The sequence below is a fragment of the Berghia stephanieae genome, chromosome 7 (assembly GCF_034508935.2).
Source record: "Berghia stephanieae isolate SIO BIC M18660-M18661 chromosome 7, UCSD_Bste_1.3, whole genome shotgun sequence".
In the NCBI taxonomy this organism is placed as follows: Eukaryota; Metazoa; Mollusca; class Gastropoda; order Nudibranchia; family Aeolidiidae; genus Berghia; species Berghia stephanieae.
The window spans coordinates 53683559-53707471 of NC_088366.1; the positions used below are offsets into that span (position 1 = coordinate 53683559).

A 23913-nucleotide genomic window follows, 5' to 3' on the forward strand; every position below is an offset into this window, starting at 1 on the left:
CTCCAAGTCGAGGTATTCAATTCTTATTCTCGACGGGGGTCTCGGGCTGTCAAAAGTCAGGATCCAGGTGTTGGTCTGGATTGTGCTGTCGCCGCGGCGGATGCTAACCCGCCGAGCTTCGACAACACCCTCCAGTTCCTCAACCATCTCCTGCTCCGAACAGCCTACCAGATCTCTGCTTCTTATGACACCTTTTGACCTATTGAGGCTCCTGTGAGCCTCAACGGTGACTGGGATGTCAGAGAATCTGGTACATTTCAAGAGGTTCTCACTCTCTTGTCGACCCTGCACTTGTATCATTAAAGTGCCAGAGTTGTTCCTGTTCACTGCCTTTGGTGTACCGGCGCCATTTGCTTTGAGTGCCTTGCTGATGGTGAAGATACTCAAAGTGTTCAGTTTGATGTTTTCCTCATTCGGTTGAATTACCAGGAACGGCGAGAATTTTGGGGTTGTCATTCCTGGTAAGTCATCAAGAGTCATCGGGGCAGTTATCTTTCTTTTTTTACCTGTCTGGGGTGGGGCTTTAAGGGGAGAGTCTTTATTGTTTTTGGCCATGATATTTATAAGTTTTTATTCAACCCGGCTATATTGTGCCCACTAGCACGGCTCAGTCCCACACTTGGGGGGTAAGGCACTCACCGAAGCTATACTCCTCAAGTCTGGCCTCCTCTTGTCCTTTCATGGTCCTTGGGAAAAAACAAAACAAAAAAAAAACAAAAAAAAAAAAAACAAAAAAAAAAAAAAGGACTCGAGGGGTGGAGTTGGGGGACGTCCCGCCTCCAGGCCTTTCTCTCGGATTGACCCTAATCTTTGCGTTGCACAAAGACTGACTGCTGATTCAGAGATGACAAACCATGATTAAAAAGAAATTTCATGGGGGACAGGAACTAGATATGGTTTTAAATCTAGTCCTTCCAATCTCTTTGCCTAAATGGAGGGGAGTGCCAAAAAATAGATTTGGCATCTCTGCGTTGGGTAGCTCGGGCCATCTACAAGGTAGGCTACCCACCCGTCTTTAGAGAAGCGTCAAGCCAAAGAGGAGTGTTGGGGTAGAAACACCTCGCAAGGTGAACCCCCCTCAGCCTCCAGGATCAATAGCTCCTCCTTATCGGGGTCCTCTCGGAACTGCGCACCCTCAGCAGAAAGGTGCCTGCTGTGCAGGATTTGGAAAGGAATATCTCCTCGTTGAACCTATTTCAACGGTACAGGGTATAGAGATACTGGGGGATAGAAGACAGTTAAGAAGGCTTGTTTTCCTCCGTTCTTTCTCTCTCTCTGTCCTGGCAACTCAATTTTGATAAGGAAGGGAAATTTGGAATCATTGGGGAAATGGGGTATGGAATGGAAATCATAGCTCAAATATGGTAAAAGGGGGTGGGATTTGTGCTATGCCATCGCCTTCCCTTGCTCTCTTTAAACTGAAACCGTCATTCCTCAAAACATCTTTTATATACTACGTTCTTGGGATTTGGGGGGAGAAAAAGTTTGGGGATGATTGCCAGGACAAGAAAAATAGCAAAATGGGTGAATGAAGCCATTCTCATAAAAAGGGCTGGGGTGTGGGGGTCTGTGGAGCCACTGTGTCTCTCCATTTTTCTCTCACCAGTCGGGTGGTTTTTCGTTGGTTACCACCAAACCAGAATGGCTCTTTTAGTCGCCTTCTACGACACGCATGAGCTTACGGTGGCTCAATTCTTTTCCCTCTCAGTTGAGGGACCCCGGAGACCACACGGGGTAGTATGTATGAATCAAATCTGGTAATGTATGTGTGTTAATATTATGTATGAATCAAATCTGGTAATGTATGTGTGTTTATATTATGTATGAATCAAATCTGGTAATGTACGTGTGTTAATAGTATGTATGAATCAAATCTGGTAATGTATGTAATAATAATAATAATAATAATAGATCTTTATTGTCCATAAATATGGCAATTTGTCATTTAGTTACACTTGTTATAATGTTAAACGATAACTAAGATTGAACAGATATTTCACTCCTACTTATTTTCTCTCTCTCTCTCTCTCTCTCTCTCTCTCTCTCTCTCTCTCTCTCTCTCTCTCTCTCTCTCTCTCCTCTCTCTTTCTTTCACACGTGCGATATACACAACATAAACATATTCATTTCGTTTTCAATTTGTTACGATTGTGGCAATTCGACACCAAAAATTATCATCATTATCAATTGGTCAGTTAATCTTACATTAAATAAATTAATCAGTTAATCAGTCAACGAATCAATCCTTGGTTTTTCTGTACCATATGAAATATTCAAAATTTTTATTGCTGATGGAACGAACGTTGATTTATACTTGTTAGTTCTACATTTAATCTGACAAAACCTTCTCCCAGATGGTAAAAGACTAAATTCATGGTATAAAATATGTTTTTTATTGTTGGTAATTGAGAATGCTTTCCTTTCTATTGCTTTTCCATGAATTCTTTCTACTCCATCAAGAGGATGGTTTATTATTTTTGATGCCTCTTTGATAGATTTTGAAATTTTTGATTTATCTTTAAGTCGGCATCCTCCAAACCATATGGTGCAGCCAAACGCAATTACACTTTTAATCAATGAGTCATAAACTCTTAACATAGTTTTCTTCCTTACTTGAAATGTTCTCAATTTCCTTAGGATGTATAATCTTTGGGCAACTTTCTTAGAAATTATATTAATATGTTGAGAGAAATTGAGGGAACTATCAATGGTTATTCCTAAATATTTAAAATAGTCAACTATCTCAACATCATCTTTACCGATCGCCACACACTTTAAGTCGTTTTTATTTTTTACACCAAACACCTGTTCTTTCGTTTTTTCAACATTTAATTCAAGCTGATTTTGTTTACACCAATCGGTGAATATATTTATTTGTTTGAAATAATTCTTTTCGGTAACTTTATCTTTTAATAAGCCAAGAATAGCAGTATCATCTGCATATTTCACTATAAAACAATTTTCAAAGGATGGTCTGCAGTCGTTGGTGTATAAGATGTACAGGATTGGGGAACTCACACAGCCTTGGGGACATCCGTTCGACAACGTATGTGTGTTTATAGCATGTATGAATCAAATCTGGTAATGTATGTGTGTTTATATTATGTATGAATCAAATCTGGTAATGTACGTGTGTTTATAGTATGTATGAATCAAATCTGGTAATGTATGTGTGTTTATATTATGTATGAATTAAATCTGGTAATGTATGTGTGTTTATATTATGTATGAATCAAATCTGGTAATGTATGTGTGTTTATATTATGTATGAATCAAATCTGGTATTGTGTGATTTATATTATGTATGAATCAAATATTGTATTGTATGAATGGTATGTGTGATTTATATTATTTATGAATCAAATCTTGTACCGTTTGTGTGATTTATATTATGTATGAATCAAATCTGGTATTGCAGGTGTGATTTATATTATGTATGAATCAAATCTTGTACCGTTTGTGTGATTTATATTATGTATGAATCAAATCTGGTATTGCAGGTGTGATTTATATTTTGTATGAACAATCAAATCTTGCATTCTATGTGTGATTTCTATTGTGAATTAATCAAATCTGGTATCATATGTGTGATTTCTATTGTGAATGAATCAAATCTGGTATCATATGTGTGATTTCTATTGTGAATGAATCAAATCTGGTATTGTATGTGTGATTTCTATTGTGAATGAATGTATGTGTGATTTATATCATGCAGGTCTGCCAACCGCCCCGCGTTGTGGGGAACCGTCCCACATTTTTGAAATTTTTTTTTTTTAAAAACAAAAAGCGAATCTATCGAGTGACGGCACCTCCGAAATATGAAAGTATCTGCGACCGACTCTTTTTGGAGGTGAAACTCTTTTTATCGTGAATTTTCTCTTCACAGTCCGCGACACACGATATCCGATCTGCACTCTACCATTATTTTCTTTTGATTCTAGATTGTTGAATCACTGATGTCTATCTGCTGTATGGTCTTTTATAAGTGTTTTGTGTTATTAATTGGACAATACTTTTAAATTTCTTATCAAAACGAAATGTGTGTTGGAGGAAGACAAAAACAATTCAAAAGCTGATGAATAAAACTCTGAACCAGCCAAAAAGAAAAAAACATGTTTGTGTTTACCGTGCGGAATATACTCAGGAGTTTCCTTTCATTAGAATTGGAAAGAGCTTCGTTTTTTGTGAACATTGCAAGGCAGACATAAGTATTTCTAGTGGTGGGCACAATGTACTTAGCAGACATGTGAGTTCGACAAAGCATCTTCAGTCAGTGAAAGGTAATCAGTCAACACCATCACTGAGTAAGTACTATCCAAATACTGAAGACCAGTCATCTGTGATTCGCGCAAAGGTTTTGTTTACGAAATTCCTTGTGGACAACAATTTGCTTTAGTCTGTCAATGATAAATTTAATAAAATTGCAGCTGACATTTTCCCCGATTCGGAAATAGCGACTAAATACCAATGTGGTCGTACCAAAACACCTCCATCGCTCATACACTCACCCAAGACAGCAAGGCATGCCTTGCAAAACTATTGGATAATGGAGTATTCTCATTCTCGACCAATGGATTCAACAAAGGGGATTTAAAACTTTACCCATTAGTAATCAGGGTGCTAGATCAGGAGGATGATAAAATTAAGACTAAGTTGCTGTGCCTTTCTGAACTGAAATTAGCATCAACAGCAGTCAATATAACTGACCTTATTCTATCCAATTTGAAAAAGCTTGGAATTCCCTTAGTCAATTTAATTGCATTTAGTTGTGACAATTGCAATGTGATGACAGGAAAAAAAGGTGGTGTCAGTACTTTGCTCAAAAAAAGAGGTCCACAAATCGGTAGTCATTGGTTGTCCTTGGCATTTAATCAATTTGTGTGCTAAAAGGGCAGCCAAAGTTCTACCGGCTAAAGTAGAGGATATAATGGTGGATGTGTTTTATTTTTTCAAACATAGTGAGAAGAGGCAAGCTGAATTAGCAGAATTTCAGGCACTATGTAATGAAGATGTTAAGAAAATTCTGAAATAATGTCCTACTCGTTGGCTCTGCTTGTCACCATGTCTAAAGAGATTACTCGAGTTGTGGCAACCATTGTACAAGTACATTTGTAGCGTGGTTGAAAAACAATCGAAAAAGGAGAAGAGGAAGGAAAACGAAAAGCCCCCAGTTGAAGGCACCATTATTTCTGCATGGTTTGGTGATGGTAATGGTGGTGAGACTGCCAGTTCTCGCTTGAAGCATCTCCACTCATTTTTATGGTCTAAAAGGAATTTGATTTACTGTGCCCTCATTCTCAAAGTAATGCCAGTCTTTGAGAAAGTTAATGCAATCATCCAGTCAGATGCCCCGATGATATTCAAGTTAAGACCAATCTTATTACAGATGTACAGGGACGTTTTAACGAGATTGATTAAGCCAGGAGTGATTTTGCAAACCTTGGACTTGCTGAAAATAGACTTTAGGACAGAAATAAATCAACTGCCAGACCAGGACATAGATCTCGGGGCTCTAGCAAATTATCTAGTAAAAATCAAGAGCAGAGATATTCAGTAATACCAGATTATTCTTCAAGACAGCTCAGCAGTACATGTAAGACAACTTTCCTTTAGATTCGGATGTTTTGATCCAGGCCTCAAATCTGGAATTGAAAAAAAAGGAGTCAATGGCAGTTTTCCACTTTAGAATTTTTTGTTAAGCAGTTGGCTACTCTATCTTGTGATGTTGAGTCTATGAGGGATGAATTCAGGATTATTTTTCAGGCATTTTCATTCCCAGCAGACATTGAAAATGAAGAGAGAGTTGACGTTCAAATTTGCAAGCTATCCAAACTTAGATGTGACATTGACAACACACTGCTATTTCCAAACATCACAAAATTGTTATTAGCAGTTTGTTGCATTCCCTACAGCAATGTTGATTCTGAGCGTGTCTTTAGCATTGTAAGTTAATAATATTTTTCATCATAACTTTGTCGGCCCTTTGCCATGTATGTACACTTGTTTAAAAATGCTTGATGAGGGTTATGTTATTAGTAATATTCATGCTGCTGAGAGTGTTCTTAAATCTAATAATGTAACAATGCATTGTGATGGTACTTCTCGTGACCATAAAAAAGTTGTCAGTCACCAATTGTCAACAGATTTAGGGGATGCGTTGTACTTGGGTTTTCTTCCTATTGCATCTGAGAATGCTGTCAGTTTATTAGAAATTTCTTTGGGTGTTTTAATTTGTTATGAGGCATTTTCATACTCTACTCTAGATGAGATTCGTCATGAATTGATAAGTAAAGTGACGAGTGTTATGTCTGATCGTGCTGCAGCCATGAAACTTTGGGGTCGTTTGATTGGGGAGAGGTTTGTTTCAGAATTAGATGACAGCGATTTAAGAGTACAGTCGCTGCATTGTAATGCACATTTTCTTTTAGGGCTCAGCTCATCATGTGAAAAGGCTCTTTTGCATTTGGAAAGTCAGATGACTGGGTCATTGGGGAGGGACTCTGTTAAAGCGTTGTCTCGTTTCAATAGAAATGGGGAGACTGCCACTGGTCGTGTCATCAGACTGATATGTGATTCTCTGGGTCCGAGGGGTGATCCAAAAAGTGGTTGTCGAAAAGATTGGATATCTCATGAGTCAGACTCTTTGATTCCAAGCTATCGTTCGAACCGGTTCAACTGCTTCTTTGAAGCTGCTGCCACAATTTTGTTTCATCGTCAATCAATTATTCGTTTTTTTACGTCTGGTATTCTCCCTGAACCAATTAATACAAAATTAAGAAGTGTGGAGCTTGATGTGCGAGATGATCAACTTATGTCTCTGTTGTCTGTGATTGCCCTGGTGTTTTTGAAAGTCAGTGGACCTTACTGGAAACTTGTTAACAGCAATGTTAAATATTATGATTTTCATGTTTATGTAAAGCTTATGTACAATTCTTTTCTCTCTGCCATTGACAACCCTGAGTTATTGTTAGATCCCTCTACCAAAACTGTATTTTCTGGTGATTTTGCCATTGAGTCTAAGACATGGAATGCTGTGCATGATTTTGTGGGAAGCTGTGGGACAGAAAATAAGACTTTGATATATCTTACTGTGAAAGCTGTTTGCATTGAATGTGCGGCTGTGACAAAGAGACAGCTGGGTGATTTCCTTGGTGGAAAATTTGAATCTATGGATGTGATAGCGTCAAGAGAGATTAGTCATTGTCCATTGACAAATCTCATTGGGGAAAGCTCCTTTGGAGATTATGATTACGATGTCAAAGCGCAGAAATGCATCATTGCATTGTCGCTCTGCTGTCCACAGTTTTAAACGTAATAAGACACTGCAATTTTTGAACAAAAAGTCTTTTAGGGAGCGTTCCAAAGTCCTTGCTATTGCTCGAAAACTTGGGCCTGAATTTAGAAAAATCAACAGGGATCGTGAAGGTGAGGTTAGCAATGAGATCAGACAGCAGTTTGCTAAGAACCAGGATAAGAAGATCCAGAGAAATATGTCTCAGCTGAGCAAGACTTTAAAAGTAGAAGAGGCAGTGAAAGTGAATGGTGGGCCATGTCGCATTTCAAGTGATGATTTGCTTGTCTCAAAATTAAAATCTCAAGGCTTGTCAGCTTCCAAGATTAGAGAAGCTATTTCAAATGAAGTTCGTTTCCAGAAAGTGGTACTTAACAACAGAACAGTTAAATTGGGTACACTTGCCTTTATGGTATCATCACTCAGACAAACTCTTGATAACCCTGCTGAAAACACCAACACTTTATACTTTTAATTTATAAATGCTATGCCGTCATTTGATTTGATACGTTTAATGGTTATTCTTGTATGATCCTTGATTTTCATTCTTTGTACTATTTACATTTTGGAAGCTTTGAGATTTTGTTTCTCTATTTAGCTGCTTCCACTTCCATAATACTTTGATCCGTACATTCAAATTTCCCATCTTTAGTACAATATCACAATCTCTACAACCTGTTTAGCTTAAAAATAGACTTATTTGGTATGCGTTATTGAAATTATATTGATTTTCATTTGTAATTTAGATGCTTTTAGCGTCGAGATACTGTTTTATGTTTGCGGGTTCGCTCGAAATGTCGCTATTTTCATAATATATTGCTTCATGTTCCATGATCTCTTCCACTGCTTAACTTAATAATTGACTTCTTTATTGTGTATTAATTGGTTTACTGGTTATTTTGTGTTATTTTGATGTTTTTAGCAGCTAGCTGCTGATTTGCTTTGTTTTATATTTGCTCCAAATTATTGGCTTTTTGCGTTTTTCACGGGTATGGGTTTGTTTCATTGGTTGTATATTTTCAGTGCTGATTTATATCTATTAGGTCATTTTTGCTTTGTATTCTCCTTGAATTCTTCTTTTATGTCTTTCTTAAATCGGACCATTTGCGACGAGTGGTGAGGTTTTGAATTTGCATGAATCTTGTTCGTTTTCACCATTTCTCGAAATTGTCCGAAAAGAGCCCACGGGCCATTTTTGACCAAAAATTTTTCACTGTTTGCATTTTTTGATATTCAATTAAAAAAATTGAGCGTTATCTATGTATTGGTGTCTGTTGATTTAGCAATTTTCAGAATGATGCCGGTATTTGATTGGGTTTGGTGGGTCTCCGAAGTCGCTACTACAGCCATGTGCGAATTTGATCGAAATTTTCCAAATTTCAAATCTTCACAAAATGCTTCATAATCATCCTATTTCAATAAATTTGGTACCAAAATGCTCAGAATAAAAAGTTCTTTGGGGGTATATTGTTTGTTTTGGCGTTTGCATGAAACAAAAAATCAGTATTGAGTACCTACTTTGTTTTTAAGGGTTTTACGGCGCTTGCAACACATTAAGGTCATATCAGCGCCAGTAAAAAGGAAGAGAATGGGATAGTTAAAAGTTCTAGAATTACAATTAAAGTGCAAAAGAAAAGGTAAGACAAAGGGGAACGGGTTCAAATAGGGAACAGATGTAGATTCCAAGAGCACACCGTTAAAGTACTTAGGTTGAGATCACCTAAAAGTCTCATCCAGACACAAGCACAGGTCCCAACTAAGAGGAATACACTCAAATGTTTACCAATCAATAATTTAATATGTAAACTAAACATAATACAATGCATAACAGAGAGATGATTTACAAGGAATAAAATATCATCTCCCAAAACTATAACTATACATTCGACTGTTTCCCTCTCAGTCAAGGAACTCCGGCAAGGATCAGGAGAAAACTAAGTAATCTCATTCCAAGACAATGACAGGAAACAATTGAAAAACAGGTATGGGGGGGATAGAACAGCATGTACCTCCCTGCCCACTATGGGAGGTCAGGATCCCCACCCAGGAGTACCTAATTTCAACATGCTTTTTAACGTAAGAATATGTCTATAGTCTCAACAGAATTAGTACAGCTGATACGAGGAGTGAGCATACTCGTATACTCAACAACAACAAAAATATAATATCTTCATTGCAAATGCTGCTAAAAACCACAACCATACATAACATGCATTTTTTTGTTTGTTTGTTGCTTTAGGTCTCTTCCAACACAATTGAGGTTATATGAGAGACCGCTGAAACAAAAAAACAAGCAATCTAACAAAAATAGTACAAATGCAAATCAAAATCATAACCTAAAGATATCATAAGCTAAATTATAATAACCAAGAACAAACAGGCAGAAGATTTACAGAAAAAAAAATATCCCCTGTCAAAAATACAATCACAAACCAAAGAAGCAGGATAGGCTAGTAAAGAGAAGAAGAAACGACATCACTATCGGATCGTACACCCATGCGAACATATAACATGCATCTAAATGACAGTAACATCTTAGCAATATGTGAGCATCCCTGACATAACCAGTCGCATGGTGAAATTTTTTGTATTTGTGGAGGTTTTTTTTTGCATTTCTTGAAAGCCCACTGTCACCAGAGCATTTTAATCTTAATTTGATGCAAATCAGGTGATTTTTCATGAAGTTATGGTCATATCCATGGGCTAGGGTGGGAAATCCTAATTTTGAGAAAATCGCTTCCAAAGTTGACAAGAGTTGAAATTAAGTATAATAATTACCTTCATAAAAAAAATAAAATAAAATATTTAGGAGTAGAATTCAAATAAAATATTTCATCAATATGTAGGAAAATGTTTGATTTAATTATTTCTCATTTTCCATATAAATTGACCTCTTGACTAAAATTGTCAATATCTCTGTTCAAAACTTTTCACCATGCGACTAAATATCTCAGGGATGCCCACATATAACTAAATACAGAATGCGGCTATGTGGTCCTATGGTATAACACTCGCTTTCCGATCGGAAAGTCCTGGGTTTGAGCCTCGCTCAGCGCATAGTTGAGTCCTTGGAAAAAGGCTCTTTACTCACATTCTCTCACTGAACTCGGGTGTAAAATGAGTACATGGCCGTCAACAGCGTTGTCTGTTGAAAAAGAATTGTACTATCGCCTTATGTCATGTCTCGTTCTACATGTTACACGTGTTGCTGTTGGTCAGGAACCCTTTGTAAAGCTCTTTGAGCATGTTTAGTGGATATTGCGCTTTATGCAAAAATCTCAAGCTTAAGAATGGAACTGTGACCAGATGATTTTCAAAATAAATATAATAATAATACAGAATCTGAAGGTTTTGTTAAAGCCCTTTCAATAAATTTTGATTTTTTCTCGTTATCAAGAAAATTAGTCCAAGTTAAATTGCTTGCCACTGTCAGCTTATTGAATTGAGTTGTTTGTTTTTTTTTCACATTGCTATAGGATGTGGTCTGCCAATGCCACTAACAATTGACAATTATTTCTTTTTTCTCAATTTCTCAGTTGCACACGTTATCCAACTCACACAAAAGAAACCGATTTAAGTGGTTAAAAGCAATTTTTTCCCAATGCATTCATGTTTGATTACAGATTATGGGTTTTGTTATGCTCATAAATAAATAAATGATTATTTACTAATACATTTCTTTTTTATTTCTTGCTCCCAATGTTTAGATGGTGATGCAAATTCAGTCAGTGACAATGATAATACTGTCAATGGGACTACACCTTCCACCTCAACAATGCCTGCACCTGCTGCTATTGATGGCTGGAGTCACAACCTTGATGGCTATCCCGACATCCCCACCTTTGATCTCCAGGAGAACCTGCACTTGCCAGATGACTGCGACAATCCATTTGCAGTGTTCAGTCTGATTTTAACAAAGGAGTTCATGAAATACCTCAAGTCAGAGACTAATCGTTACGTCTCTCAATAAATAGCTCGTGTTGGAGCTGCTGCGAAGCAATTCAGCATCTATCGTCTTTCGAAGCCAGTCACCTTGAATGATCTACGTGGCTTTTTCGTCATTCTAGTCCACATGTCTATTGTCCGGAAGCCAACGATTGCTGACTATTGGTCAACAAACCCATTTTTAGATTCAAGCTTTTGTGCAACCATTATGTCTCGTGATCGATTTCTACAGATCATGGCATTCTTGCACTTTAGCATTAACGCCAATTACATTCCTCGTGGAAAGGAAGGCCATCAACCATTACACAAAGTTCAATATGTTGTTACACACCTGGGTCAGACATTTGCATCTCTTTACACGCCACAGAGAGATGTTTGTATAGACGAGGCAATCTGTCCTTGGAGAGGCAGGTTGATTTTCAGAGTTTATATGAAAGACAAGCCGGCCAAATGGGGTATAAAATTATACGAATTATGTGAGAGTTCCTCTGGATATGTGTCATTTTTAGGTTTACTGCGGTGACAAGGACCTCAGCAATTCCCCAACTGAGATCTGCATGAGTCTAATGGCTCCTTATTTGGGCCGTGCCTATGTCCTCTACACGGACAATTATTACACCTGTCCATCTTTAGCTCAGCATTTGTTGCGGGAAAACACCATGTCTGTGGGCACTGAGGCATAACCGCATTCGCATTGGAATGCCAAAAGACTTGCAAACTCTACAAAGGGGTGAATCGGACTATCGCCACAAAGATGGGATGTGTGCGGTTCGTTGGATGGACAAGAAAAGTGTTAATATATTAACCACCATCCACGACCCCACTGCTACACAGGAGGTTAGAACACCTTCGTCTATAAGGACCAAGCCGAGCTGTGTACAAGATTATGTGATGAATATGTCCGGAGTGGATCGTTCGGATCAATTAGTTGCATTCCATCCCTTACATCGACGCACCATGAAGTGGCCCAGGAAGCTCTTCATGCACCTGGTCACACTGAGCTTCATCCAAGCCAGGTGCTTATATAATAAAAAGATGGCGCTCATTGGTCGGAAACAGCTCACAGTGAGAGAATTTCTCATTCAACTTGGTGGCCAGATGACAGACGACTTTCATCGTCACAAAGCTGAACAACTGAATCGGTCTTCAGCACCACCTCCCAGAGTAGTCATCCCAACACCTGTCCCTTCGTCATCAAGACTCTCTGCTCTTCACACACACTTTGCAGAAAATATTCCAAGTACTACCAGTAAAGCCAAGCCTTACAGGGTCTGTAAAGTGTGTGCCGACAAGGAGAAGAAACGTCGCCAAGTTAATGGAGAACGACGAACCTCTCAATCGCGCAAGGAGATGCGCCATTGGTGTTCAGTGTGTAAGGTGGCTTTGTGTGTCACTCCACGTTTTGCTGACAATCATCAGAAGAAAAATTATGTTTAAATATTTTTAGTTAATTCTCTATATTTATAAATTCATGGACTGTCAAAATTTTGCTGTTGCGCTCGACTTTAATTTTTTCTAGCGATTTCTATGGGACGGGACATTGGTCAATTTGTTTTAGTAATTCACCCTTCAATGTGGACAATTAATTAAATTAGCTTTATATGATGGACAATGAGTAGCTATAATTTCTTATGAACAATGATATGTTTATCTAACAGTTTGGACAATGAATAGAAATAACATAAAGTTTAAGATTTTTGGACCATGTGTCCATGTTCGTAGCTCATATTTTCTGACAATACTGATGCATGAACAATCTTACAATGTGGATAGATGGTATTCTCATCAATTTTGATTAATTACAAACATACAATATTTCTGGACATTTACAATGAGTTGGTGATGGCCTTTTGGATTATGTTGAATTTTCGGAATTCTTGTCATCGCTTGAAATTGACTTCACCTCTATTTGTGTCGAGTATGTCTCCTTTTGTACAGGTCAATGTCACTATTTTTGTTGTATAATAAATAGTTAATCATTCCTATAATCAAATTTTACCATTTTTCATCAAGTGAGATGTTAAAATATTACTTTTCATCCTTTGTGATTTTTTTTTCATCCCAGGGCTCGGTGAGTTAAAATTCAAAAGGGTTAAAAGAACGGCTGTTGCAATTTTGTAAGTAATATTCCACACTAGCCACACGCTGTTTAGATCTCAGGTCTAAAAATGCTAACCATTTCTTTTTTTATTTAATAAAAAAAATTTATCACTAAAGGAAGATAAATCTGATCTGAACATAAACATCCGGACCTATCAAATTTTCCTAGATATGGAAATAATTAAAAACTTAATTTTAGGATTTCATTGGTAAAAAGGTGCTAGTTTGATTACAGTTTGATGTTTTATGTTTGTTTTTTAAGGATTTTATGGCGCTTGCAATACATTTAGGTCATATCAGCACCAGTAAAAAGAATATATTTACAATCAAAGCACGCAAGAAAAAGTAAGACAAATGGGAAATGGTTCAACTAGGGAACAGATGTAGATTCAAAGAGCATACCATCAATGTACTTAGTTTGCGATCACCTTTAAGTCTCATCCAGACACCAGAACAGGATCTCACTAAGAGGAACATACTCAAATGTTTACAGAATATATTACTAACAATACATAACAAGAGAGATGATTTACGAGGAAAAAAATATCATCTCCCAAAACTATAACTATACATTTGATTGCTTCCCTCCCAGTCAGAGCTGGGACAAAACTAAGTAATCCCACTCCAAGAAAAAATACAGAAAGCAACTCAGAAAACAGACATAAGGGGATAGAAGATACAGCGTGACTTCCTGCCCAGAATTACAGTTTGAAATATGAGAATTAAAATGAGTACACTCTCAGATCATTAATGAAAATAAATATTATTCAATATTATAAAAAGTAAAATCTCGTTCTTTCACTTAAGGCATACATAAATACTGAACACAACCATATCCTGTTAAAAATAGCCAGTTTCCGCTCCAGCTTCTTCATCTGATGAACTTCCATCTCTTGCATAGTCATCCTCAAAGTCATTGCAATCCACATCTGAAAAATAACACAAAGAAACACAACTTAGCTCCAAAGAAGACCTTTCCACCTAACTTCAGTGTAGAGGAAAACCGGAGGGAAATGTGGAACAGGAAAACACAAAGAGGAAACATCATTAAAGATCCAACCAAAAGAGTGCCTGCATTCAATAACGCCAGGAAATACTGGACTTCCTCAAATCGCCTCGTAACTGGACATGGCAGAACTGCATCAAATATGTGCAGATGGAAACTTGGAAACAGTGATACCTGCCAGAAATGTCAGGCAGACCCAGAGACCAGCGATCACATCGTCCTCCACTGTCCAGTCACTAAACTTGAAGCTGGCTACGAAACTATCCTTAGGGCTGAGGCAGACTTTAGAAGCTGGGTTGACGAAATAAATTTGGAGGTGTAGCCATACGCTACTACTACTACTACTCCAAAGGTGACAGGACCTACCCCCCCCTTCATCCCTTCAACTTTTGTCACGACAAGACTGTTGTTTTTATTACTTTCTACAAAAGAAGTAACTGCGATGCGAATCAAACTCCTCCAGATGTTAAGGTATAACAGCAATAACTAGTCTCTTGCTGAAAGCAATAGAAATGACAGTCACATCCAGACAAAGGTCATGCATTGGATTGAGTTAAAAATCTGACCTGGCACAAATTAAAAGCCGTGTTCAATATTTCCTCTAAATTAGTATCATATCCTAAAATACTAACGAAAGAGTGAAAATGGAAAGGATTCTTACGGGAACAAAACAGACAATGGACTTTTCATTCATACTGCAACCACCATTGAGTACAGACGATACAAGTTATTTTCGTTATACTTTATTTGTTTTCCATGTTTATTTGTGTATTGTTGTGCTGACGAAGGGTTTGTACCCGAAATGTCCATTGTCTGTTTTGTTCCCATAAGAAGCCTTTCCATTTTCACTCTTTCATTAGTATTTTATGATCACCGGCTTCAGGCAGCCCTTACCGTTTTCTTGGTGCGTACTCGTAGGTATGAGAGTGCTCGATGTGAGTGACTTTATTCACATTTTATATATATATTTATAAAATTCCAGGTAAAGCCGAAATTTTTTCTCAGCTCTTCCCCTTTGTCATCCATCATGAGCAGTGATTCGGTTGATGGGTTTGCGACTGACAAGCATTCAATCCAAATGGTGGCAAGCATAAACTCTGGTTCCAAAGGCCTTATGGCTCTAGGGACTAAAACTTTTTTTTGAACGAGATTTAGATACAGCACATGTCTTACCAATTTTACACCTGGTATCCATCCAATAAGACAGCAAATCCCCTTCATCATCATCGTCTTCATCAAAATTGCTTTCTCGCATGTCTGCAAAAAATATCAAAATAGTAATTATAATAATAGTAATAAAAATAATACTAATAAAAGTAATAATAATCATGTTGTGGACGAGGATGACAATGATGATAATAAATAAAAATAACAATAAAAAATTGATAAGTAGCAATAATAACATAGATTATAAAATAATATTAATATTAATAATAACACCACAGGAGGCAGGGCTAGTGATTATGATAATGATGTCAGCAATAATAATCATCAAAATGAAAAAAATAAAAAATACAAGCCAATATGATGCTCCTTTACAGCCACCCGTTTGATTTTTGCATGAATATGACACTATGAAATGGGTACCATTTGCTGTTGCCACGGACACAAGTAAATAAGTTTAATGACACTCATTATTTGGACTCTCGGTCAAATTCAGAGGCAAACTAAACAACAACAAAAAACTACAGCATTTATATAGTGCAAATATCCACAAAACGTGCTCAGAGCGCTGTACAAGGGGTCCCTAGCCAACAGCAACACTTAACATGTAGGACAAAACACGACCCTTGTTAGCCGATATTACAAATTTTTTTTTCGACAGAAACAATGCTGTTAATGGCCAGGTACTCATTTTAAACCTGAATACAGTGATATGTTTTTATGTTTTTAAGGGTTTTACGGCGCTTGCAACACATTTAGGTTATATCAGCGCCAGTAAAAAGGAAGAAAATGGGATAGTAAAAAGTTCTAGAATTACAATTAAAGCACCCAAGAAAAAGTAAGACAAAGGGAATTGAGAACAAATAGGGATCAGATGTAGATTCCAAGAGCATACCACCAATGTACTTAGTTTGAAATCACCTACAAGTCTCATCCAGATACAAGCACAAAATCCAACAAAGAGGAACACACTCAAATGCTTACATTATACATTCAAAATAAAAATAATAATACATAACAGAGAGATGATTTACAAGGAAAAAAATATCATCTCCCAAAACAATAACTATGCATTTGACTGTTTCCCTCCCAGCTAGGATTCCGGCCAGTGCCAGGACAAAACCAAGCAATCTCATTCCTAGACAAAGATAGAAAGCATGTTGGATAACAGATATAAGGGGATAGAAGACACAGTATGTACCTCCCTGCCCGCAATGGGAGGTCAGGATCCCCACCCAGGAATACAGTGATAGAATGTACAAGTGTTGCTGTAAGCTTGGTACCCTTTGTAATTATTCTGACCATATTTAGTGTAAATTGCAGTAAAATATGTCTGTGCTGACGGTGATGAAAAAAAAAAAAAAAGGGGGGGGGGATTTTAATGAACCTAAAATTTACTGTGCCAACCCCCATTTATAGAGTAATAACAAGAGTTCATATCATGATATCCCCATGGGTGAAAGTTACTCAATGATATTAATCCTGCAAAGGCAGGTGCTCAGAAAAATAAATCCTGCAACTACCAATAAGAGGAAAAAACAGAAGTGCGGTTAATTATATAAATGCCGTTTTTTTTTCATTTTCGAATTCCGGCCAGACAAAAAAAAAAAACGGCGAGACCTCTTTTTCAAAAATAAAAATCCGGCCATGCCGGATTTTTCCGGCGAACTTTCACCCATGGATATCCCTCATACTGGAGGATGAAACCTCAACCAGTGGGCCATGAAATTTGGACAGACAGGTTTTAGCTAACATCTGAAGAGTGAGAAGTAGTACATTACTTGACCACCAGTGAAAATAAAATTTTTAAAAGGAGGAAATTCCTCCCCCGAGTTCAAAATCGCTGATTTCAGCGGATCCGAGGAAAACCACTAGCACTTGTATATCTACAAAAAGCTACGTTATTCAAATTCATAACATTGATTGATGCATACTATTTTCAAAATCATAATCCCTCCCAGCATTTTCAAAGAAGTGTGGATCTTCATCGGGGTAGTCATTCCTCCAATTGCCTTCGTCATTGCTGTCATCTTCGTCATCGTAAACAAAGTCGTCCCCTTCGTCCGCTCTCTCTTCGAGAAGGAATTCATTGCAGAGGGCTTCAACAGTTAGAACGGCTTCGTCTTGTATGTGGCCAAGCCTTGTATGAGTGTAATAAAGGTCATAGACGTAGTCGTCCGACTCCTCCATAACGGGCACTTTGGTGGTGGCAGCTGTCTTTACTGATTTCATGGGTATGCCGTTGACTGTAATTTCACTTGCATCAGGCTGTGCGAAGTAAGCAATTTTGGAAAAAAAGAAAATCAAGATATAAACTCGTTTGCACAGCATTTTAATCAGTGCTGATGGTGACCAAAACATTTTTTTTAATGAAAAAGGAGGAAAATTTTAAACGATTGCCTTTAAAATTATGACTCAGTTTTACTGCATTAACCCCTATTTTTAGAACAAGAGAGATGATAAACTGTCATTAGAGAGTGGGAAAAATTGCTGCCCTACATGTCCATAGGCATAATGGGCAGTAAGTTAGTAAGTGAGTGGAGAAAACTGCATCTGCATATATCAATATATATAAAAAGATATAGTATGTACAAATACATATATATTGTATAATAAATAATAAACACAACTCACCTGTGCTATACTATCTGGTTGTTTGTCACGTTCACAGTCAATCAGACAAAATATCTTTTCGTCTTCTACTTGCTTCTTACCACCACAAATAGCACTGCAAATAACACTGGGCGACTTCACAGGTGAGGATGTCTCATGCTCATTATTCGTGAAAGGCTTCTCTTCAGCAGATGATAATTTTTTATTTTGAGCACCAGTATCTCCATCACCCACATCTGGGGATGCTTTTGAATTTTCTGTATTTTCTTTATCACAAGATAGTCGTTTTTGTAATTGGTCGTGACTATGATTTGTATGGTGTATAGATTCATCCTCTTGTCTTTCACTCAGTGCATCATCTTTATCATTGTCTAAATTGTCAATATCTAGAGCCCTTCGGCTATAAGTAATACGATATCTTTTATTACGTGATGATTCAGCCTTCTGCTTTCGAATTTTGTCAGTTACGTCATCTCTGTGATATGGAAGTTTAAAGTCTGATGAATGGGGATGCATTTCTTTGTGAATTTTTTTTCTTCTTATGGCTTCTTTGATGTGTTTGGCGACTGATTCATCCTAAAATTTTAAAAATAATAATAATAATAAAAAAATTATAATAAAAAGAAAAAAGAAAGGGGGAAAAAAAGGTATTATATGTAATTAAATCCCCTCAAAGCAGAATTGAGATACCAAATGAAAAAAGACACTTCCAGTAGCAAAATAAAAAGCTAGCATATCTTTGATTAGAGCCCATAGCCTAATGACAAAATACATATCATATTGCTCTAGTAGTGCAGGCCACAGTCACAGCCAATTTTTCTTTTAGTTTGAGGGTAATATCCCAATTTATATTATTTCTCTGTCAGTGACATTTCCAATCCACTCCAATAAATTTAGATGCACAAAGAATGTCTTTCCATTAAACAAACTATTTATATTATACAAATATAATCAACATGATGTAAACGACAACACCTATCTATTTGTTTTTGGGAGACTAGCTGTTCACTATGCTGCTTGGTAGAGTTTGATGGAAAGAGTCATATTTGTCTGTCAGTTCTTCTGAAAAAGTGTTTATGAAACAGTGCCAGACAGACAAATACCCCAAAAAAATAATAATAAAATTTTTAAAAAGTCCCAAAAAACTCAGCCAGCCTCAACAGATCTCACCCATGTTACCCAATGTGAGCCCTCATAAGGTAAAGTAAAAAAAAAACAACAAAAAAAAACAACATATATTAACTGCCTTTAAAAAATGATGCCCTTCCCCCACGACATCACAAGATATCGTCGCCTAGATATTCCACGAAGGAATATAGGTAACTAATCAAACAAGATGTCTGATGTCAACAGGAATCACCCATGTTGTCTACGTGAGCGAATTGGGGCTTAATAATCTCGTTCAAGGAAAAAAACAAAAGTGCCTGAAGCGGGGCTTGAATCTGGGTCCTTCCAGGTCACAGTGCAATGCCTCGACCACTTCGCATGTTAACTGCCTTTGTGACTGAAATAAACAGTCTTCTTTTTAAAGTCAAGACTCTACCTTGGAGTCCAAAGTTCCAGCAAATTCCAAGACACTTTCAACACTTGAATCACTGTCAGCTTCTGCTGTTGTTCTCGACTTCTTGATGTGAGACAACAGCAAAGCTTCTGCCGGATCATCTGTGCGACGTCGTTTGATGCGGATCACAGAAGCCATTTGCTGTTCATTCAGTTTTGGGCTATCTGCCAAAAGAGAAACATAGATTAACTGCTTCAGTGACTGAAAAACCAGACTTCTTTTTAAAGTCCTGACCCTACACTCTACCTTAGGGTTCAAAGTTCCAACTCTAAAAACCATGAAAAGACTGCACAAATATACACTAAAGAAAAACAAAATTGTTTATTTAAAAAAAAAAGTTAAATATCAACAATTAGGGAGCAGACACTGGTGTAGGGTAGAGTCGGGGAACTTCGCCACCCTGCGGTCGCTTATTTCAGTCTCAAGATGTCAATTTTCTTTTATTAAAATAGAAACTGGTCATCAAGACAATCAGCCAATCAGTGATGAGATTTTATTAAACTTGTTCCAGTATTTCAATTCGTAATACTTTATTTTCGCATTTAAAAGTTGTTATGCTCGTCGGGGAAATTCGCCGCTCCATTTTAACACTTTTTTATCGTGAATTTTATGTACTTTTTAGATATTGTTTTGTTTTCTCATGTTTATATTTGATTTAATTTGTAGTAATTACTATATTTTATTTATTTACAATGGCCAAAAACTAAAAATATTCAATGACCAACGGCAAGTTTTATAAATGACGATATGATACTATGACAGAAGGCGAAAACATGACAAAATATCTTTTCTTGTGTTTTGCTGAACCATCTTATCCTATTTTTCTCTTAATCTTTTGCTTCCATTTTGGGTGTTCTTTGAAGTTCTCACCATTTATTCTACAAATATATAAAAAACTGCTTCATTATAGTAAAAAGTTCATTAAGTCCAGTTAAATTACTAGTAATCATTACCATCCTCATTATGTAAATTTTATGCACTATGAACGCTACCTAGACACTGCATCACCAATCAATAAAATAATTATCAGTCAAAATATCATCAATGCCCCCTTTAAACATTTAATTAATAATATTTCGACAAAACAGAGCGACAAATGTCCCCAATTAGAATGGCGAATTTCCCCGATACTAGTGGCGAATTTTCCCAAAAGCAGTGATATCATTGGGACCCTCAATTAAAAAATAAACGACTATTTTTAACTATTGCAAATGATGGGAACATCAAAACTAATGTTTAAATCATACAATATCAAAATAACAGGTTGTAGAGTAAGGATCTAAGCTGAAAAAACGCTTAAAATGACAACGAGTGAAAGTAGGAATTTGGAATGGCGGGTGTTGGATTTCGGACGAATCAGGCGCACAGAACGACAGACACGCTATGACGTTGAATGACACGATTGTGTCACGATATTAATGTACTAAATGCTGATTGGTGGATTAAAAACAATAGATGAAAAGAGCATCAAAGTGATGATGTGACACTTGGACTCGTCCAATAATAGGTAAGATGGGTTTTTTGCATTTAAAGAGAGGGGTGTGAAAAGTGGCGAATTTCCCCGACGCTACCCTAAGTTAAAGATATGAAAAAGTGTGTATGAAACAGGGCCATACACAGCAAGAAAGAACAATACAAGACAAAGAAAAATACCCCAAAAATCAGTCTGCCTCGACTGCCAGTATTAATTTTCTTTCTTTATCTTTTTTCCTTTATTATTTTTTAAAGCTTATTGATTCGTTTATTTTATATTATTGTTCTTATTCTTGCTCTATTTTCTTTCATCAACTTGTCATCGTTTTTATAAGTGTACTTTTACCATGTTTTATCATTATTATAATTATTATTATTGCTCTATTCTATTTTCCTTACTATTATTATTATCATTATTTTAATTATTCTCGTGCAAATCAACATTGTTGTCATTAGTTAACTTATGAAAGTCAATGCAATCAGGGCGAAAAATTCTGACGATACCTAGCAGGTAACACTAGACTAGGATAGACTGTAGTTCTAGTCAGAGTTTATCTGCTGTACAATGCACTTATGTTGATAACAACAAGAGATGAAGTGAGTAGAAAAGTGCCGGAAGACAATTTCATGGCGGTGATGGGGATTTGAACCCGCGACCTTACACGACAACTCCGCCTGGCCGGGGAGAGTGTGACTATCATATGAGCTATCCACGATCCCCAAAAAGATCGTCTCTAATTCTAACCCTAGTTATCATTAGAGCTCTCTCTTCTCGACTATTTGAGATCGCTTGTCCATCAACACACACAACCTCCGCGAAGTTAGTTGGCCAGCAATTAAGCTTAATAGCCAATATTCTCAACACAAACATATAAATATAACATAGAAATAATTGAGACATTGAGTATGCTCCGGTATTCTTCTTGTTATCAACATAAGTGCCTGCTCCACTCACTTTTCTGAATTAAAATTCACCCCGAATACCGGAGCATACTCAATGTTTCAATTGTTTCTATGTTATATGTTTGTGTTGAGAATATTGGCTATTAAGCTTAATTGCTGGCCAACTAACTCTAGCTTCGCGGAGGTTGCAAGTTGTGTGTGTTGTTGGACAAGAGAGAGCTCTAATGATAACTAGGGTTAGAGGCGATCTTTTTTGGGATCGTGGATAGCTCATACACGGTAGAGTCACGCTCTCCCCGGCCAGGCGGAGTTGTCGTACCAGTAAGGTCGCGTGTTCAAACCCCCATCACTGCCGCGAAATTTTATTCTCTAACTCTATTGTCTTCCGGCACTTTCCTACTCACTTCACGTCATCTCTTGTTGTTCACAATGTACACAGAGAACGTCTGACTGTATCCCCAGCTTAACTATTCTTTCTTGTCAATTAATTATTTAAAATTCACAAAAAATTAATTGTATACATACAGTGTATGTGTTGACGAAATTGAAGTGCTTGGAGTTTCAAGTTTCTAGTATGATGAGTAGTGATGAGTGTGTGTTTATTGTTTCTGTTTCATGTTTCACTCTTGACATGCGGGGCTCAGATCGAGATGGGTTGGTCGTAGTCGAAACTTAAAAAGTACTTCCCGCATCAGTGAGTATTTAAAAAAGGAACTGCATTTTCCGTCCACCAGTGGATTATAAGGGCTAAGCTGTTCGACCGAGAGCGAGAAGGCAAGGTAGCAGGCTGTTTTAGCACAGCGTAACTGTAACCGGGGTGGGGTGAGTTAGGGATTCGAGCTCCTTTCTAGGCATACTATTTTCTTTCGGTTTTTTTTTGCACTCCCTTGGCAAAAATTTATAATTTTCAACTTCAACACCATTCCTGGTGACTCGAGAAGTTTGATCGACTCTTAACATTTCTTATTTATTTACTTTTACTCACTATTAAGTTTAATATTTTAATTTAGGACACAGTGAAGACTTTGGATACGTGAGACTCTTTCCTGAAAAAGACCTGTAGTTCAAGTCGTTCACCTGTAATTAGGGTAAATAGACATGAATTTTTAGCTGACTATTGTGTTTCTCTTACGTATAATGCCAGGTTCAGGAGAGGTTTGTGGGAACAATGACGACTTTATGCTTGGTGAGATTGTTCTAATTCAATCTGACATAATTTAAAGATGAGAAATCTCTTTTACTTAAAAAAATTATGGCACAATTTAATTAGTTTAGTATGGAGATAAAGATAAAGGGAGTAAATCTGATGAATGAACAACACAAAACAAACGACGTCTCGGCCCTTGGCCTTTTTCAAGTAAACACAGAATACATATATAATTATATATAAGATTAATCTAATTTAAATATATATGTATTCTGTGTTTACTTCAAAAGGTCAAGGGTCGAAACGCCGTGTGTTTTGTGTTGTTCATTCATGAGTCAGATTTACTCCCTTTATCTTTATCTCCATTTTATTAACTCATTTAGGCACCTCTATTTATTAATAAGTTTAGTACATCGTTATGATAGTTATTGAAATTAATCTACAACCTACACTTGCTATGAGTATATCTATTGAAAAAAGGTTTCTCTTTCACATATAATCCCCCACACACTAACACATGCAAGCAAGCGCACGTGCGTGTGTGCGCACAGACAACACAGTCAATCACTGACACTATAACTATTATAATCTGTTCTTATTTTTCACCACAGGCGCATGAAATTATTACAACTTTATGTATATTTTTTCCTGCAGACATTGTTGTAATTTCTGAAAAATTGATGTTATAAAAAGGACTGCTGGAGTCACCC

General features: G+C 36.9%; 1 protein-coding gene across 2 annotated transcripts; it reads right to left on the reverse strand.

Moving 5' to 3' along the window:
* Positions 1-10804: 10804 nt before the first annotated feature.
* Positions 10805-22723, reverse strand: LOC144977494 (putative RNA polymerase II nuclear localization protein SLC7A6OS). 2 transcript variants are annotated; one of them, XM_078922788.1, is made up of 6 exons: positions 22582-22723; positions 19663-19844; positions 18141-18695; positions 17441-17774; positions 15516-15599; positions 10805-14265 (listed from the first exon to the last, which is right to left on the reverse strand). In XM_078922788.1, the coding sequence occupies exons 2-6, from the start codon at positions 19816-19818 to the stop codon at positions 14177-14179; spliced, it is 1218 nt and encodes a 405-aa protein (XP_078778914.1). In that variant the 5' UTR covers positions 19819-19844; positions 22582-22723; the 3' UTR covers positions 10805-14176. The 2 variants fall into 2 exon arrangements, with proteins under 2 accessions (XP_078778914.1, XP_078778915.1); XM_078922789.1 differs by having other exon boundaries at positions 19663-19840; positions 22582-22689.
* Between the last annotated feature and the right edge of the window lie 1190 nt (positions 22724-23913).

Excerpts from the sequence above, each read along its gene's own strand:
- LOC144977494 (XM_078922788.1), bottom strand. The coding sequence starts at position 19,818 with ATGGCTTCTGTGATCCGCATCAAACGACGTCGCACAGATGATCCGGCA. Across the intron at positions 17,775-18,140 it reads AACCAGATAGTATAGCACAG|CCTGATGCAAGTGAAATTAC; the intron begins GTGAGTTGTGTT and ends TACTTCGCACAG. Across the intron at positions 15,600-17,440 it reads GGATTATGATTTTGAAAATA|ACATGCGAGAAAGCAATTTT; the intron begins GTATGCATCAAT and ends TATTTTTTGCAG.